Below are 1,550 nucleotides of genomic sequence, written 5' to 3'. Positions count from 1 at the left end.
TCGGTGCGAATCTAACGGATCAAAAGGCGAAAGTGCCATTCTAATCCCGAGCTCATATTTTCCACGTCCAAACCGCAAAGGAAGGAAACATATAGGAGTATATGCGACTAAACCAATCAAGCCTTTCCGAATGAGGCTTCATATTGCCCCACTTTTTTCTTCATTCTGGCACACGAGCTGGGTCCATGCACCAACAGAGATTTGACAGTGAAGTAGAGAATCACTTGTTAATAACAAGTAGACATTCCATTACTCACACAGATTATTCATCCGTACGTAGCAATACATTTCATCACCGTTTGCACACAACATTTAGTATCAGTAGAAGTAGTAACTAGCAACGACGTCGTGCTAGCTTGCAGCACACAAGCAAAAGCAAGGAGCATTATACTCTTACCACATATATAGCGTATCTGAAATCTGATGATCGCAAGCAGAAACAAACCCCTCGTACGTATACGTCTTGCTCATGGATTGTACCGCTCGTTCTGGTTTTCCTGGACGCCGCCGTCGTTGCTCTGCTTCTCCGCCACCCGGTCGTCGTTCTCGTATCCGGCGGCGTCGCCGTGCCTCCGCTCGCGGCCGGGGCGGCCGTACCCGGAGCCGTTGTCCTCGGGCTCGGGGCGCGCCGTCCGCACCGGGTTGGACTCGTAGCCGTAGCCGTACTTGTCGGTCTCCACGTCGTAGTAGTACCGGCCGTTCTGGTACAGCCTCGTGTCGCTCATCCCGTAGTAGTCGCGCTCGTGCTTGCCGCCGTGGCGCATGTACGACAGCGGCCGCCCCCTGCCGCTGCCGTCCGCGGGGAACGCCGGCTCCTCCTCGCCCGAGGATTGCTCTTCCTGCGCCGGGACGGCCTCCGCCTCCTCCTCGTGCCGCGGCTCCGTCGCCGGCACGGCGTTGGTGGTCGTCAGCTTCTCGGCGTCGCGGTGCACGCCGCGGCGGAAGTAGGCCGGCGGGTACTTCTCGTTCTCCTCCGGGCGGCCGTAGAGGCCGTAGCCGCGGTTGCTGGACGGCCGCGAGGATGCCGCTGGCGCGCTGTTGGCGTCGACCGCCTCCGTCGCCACGGTGGCGGTGCCCGCCGCCTTGTCGGCCCCGGGGCGCGTCATCTTGCTGAAGAAGAAGCGGCCGCCCCACGCATCCACGCGGGGTGGGGCGACGGCGAGGAGGATGGGGATCGCGATGGCGAGAAGGCAGAGGCGGGATGCAGAGGAAGCCATGGAGGCGTCGCCGTCGATCGTCGGTGGCACCGTGGTTGTGGGAGGCAACGCTGCAGCGCGGGCCGTGTGCGTTTGTCTTGTCTCCGTGCGCGCCCGCCCACTTGCATATATAGCCGTGCCGGTATGTGGCCGCTAGAGTCTGGGAGGTGTGGGATAATTGGACCGCTTTGGTAGCAATGGCAAGCGATGGTAGATTGGAAAGGGCCGTGCGATGGTCGATGCGCGGATTGCGGGGTGGGCGGAGAGCGTTGAATGCACGACGCAGTGCGCATGATGCATGGAATTGCTTGCGAGATCCACGAGACATTTGCGTAAGTCTCGCATTGATGGAAG

The 1,550-nt window shown here is 60.2% G+C and overlaps 1 protein-coding gene across 1 annotated transcript; it reads right to left on the bottom strand.

The window, feature by feature from the left end:
- Positions 1-213: 213 nt before the first annotated feature.
- Positions 214-1,309, bottom strand: LOC123440258 (protein E6-like). The gene has a single exon (XM_045116834.1). The coding sequence runs from the start codon at positions 1,215-1,217 to the stop codon at positions 468-470; it is 750 nt and encodes a 249-aa protein (XP_044972769.1). The 5' UTR covers positions 1,218-1,309; the 3' UTR covers positions 214-467.
- Positions 1,310-1,550: the final 241 nt, after the last annotated feature.

The sequence above is a fragment of the Hordeum vulgare genome, chromosome 3H (assembly GCF_904849725.1).
Source record: "Hordeum vulgare subsp. vulgare chromosome 3H, MorexV3_pseudomolecules_assembly, whole genome shotgun sequence".
Lineage (NCBI taxonomy): Eukaryota > Viridiplantae > Streptophyta > Magnoliopsida > Poales > Poaceae > Hordeum > Hordeum vulgare.
The sequence above is the reverse complement of the archived record's forward strand: the minus strand, read 5'-3'. Positions and strand labels throughout refer to the sequence as shown.

Excerpts from the sequence above, each read along its gene's own strand:
- LOC123440258 (XM_045116834.1), bottom strand. The coding sequence starts at position 1,217 with ATGGCTTCCTCTGCATCCCGCCTCTGCCTTCTCGCCATCGCGATCCCC.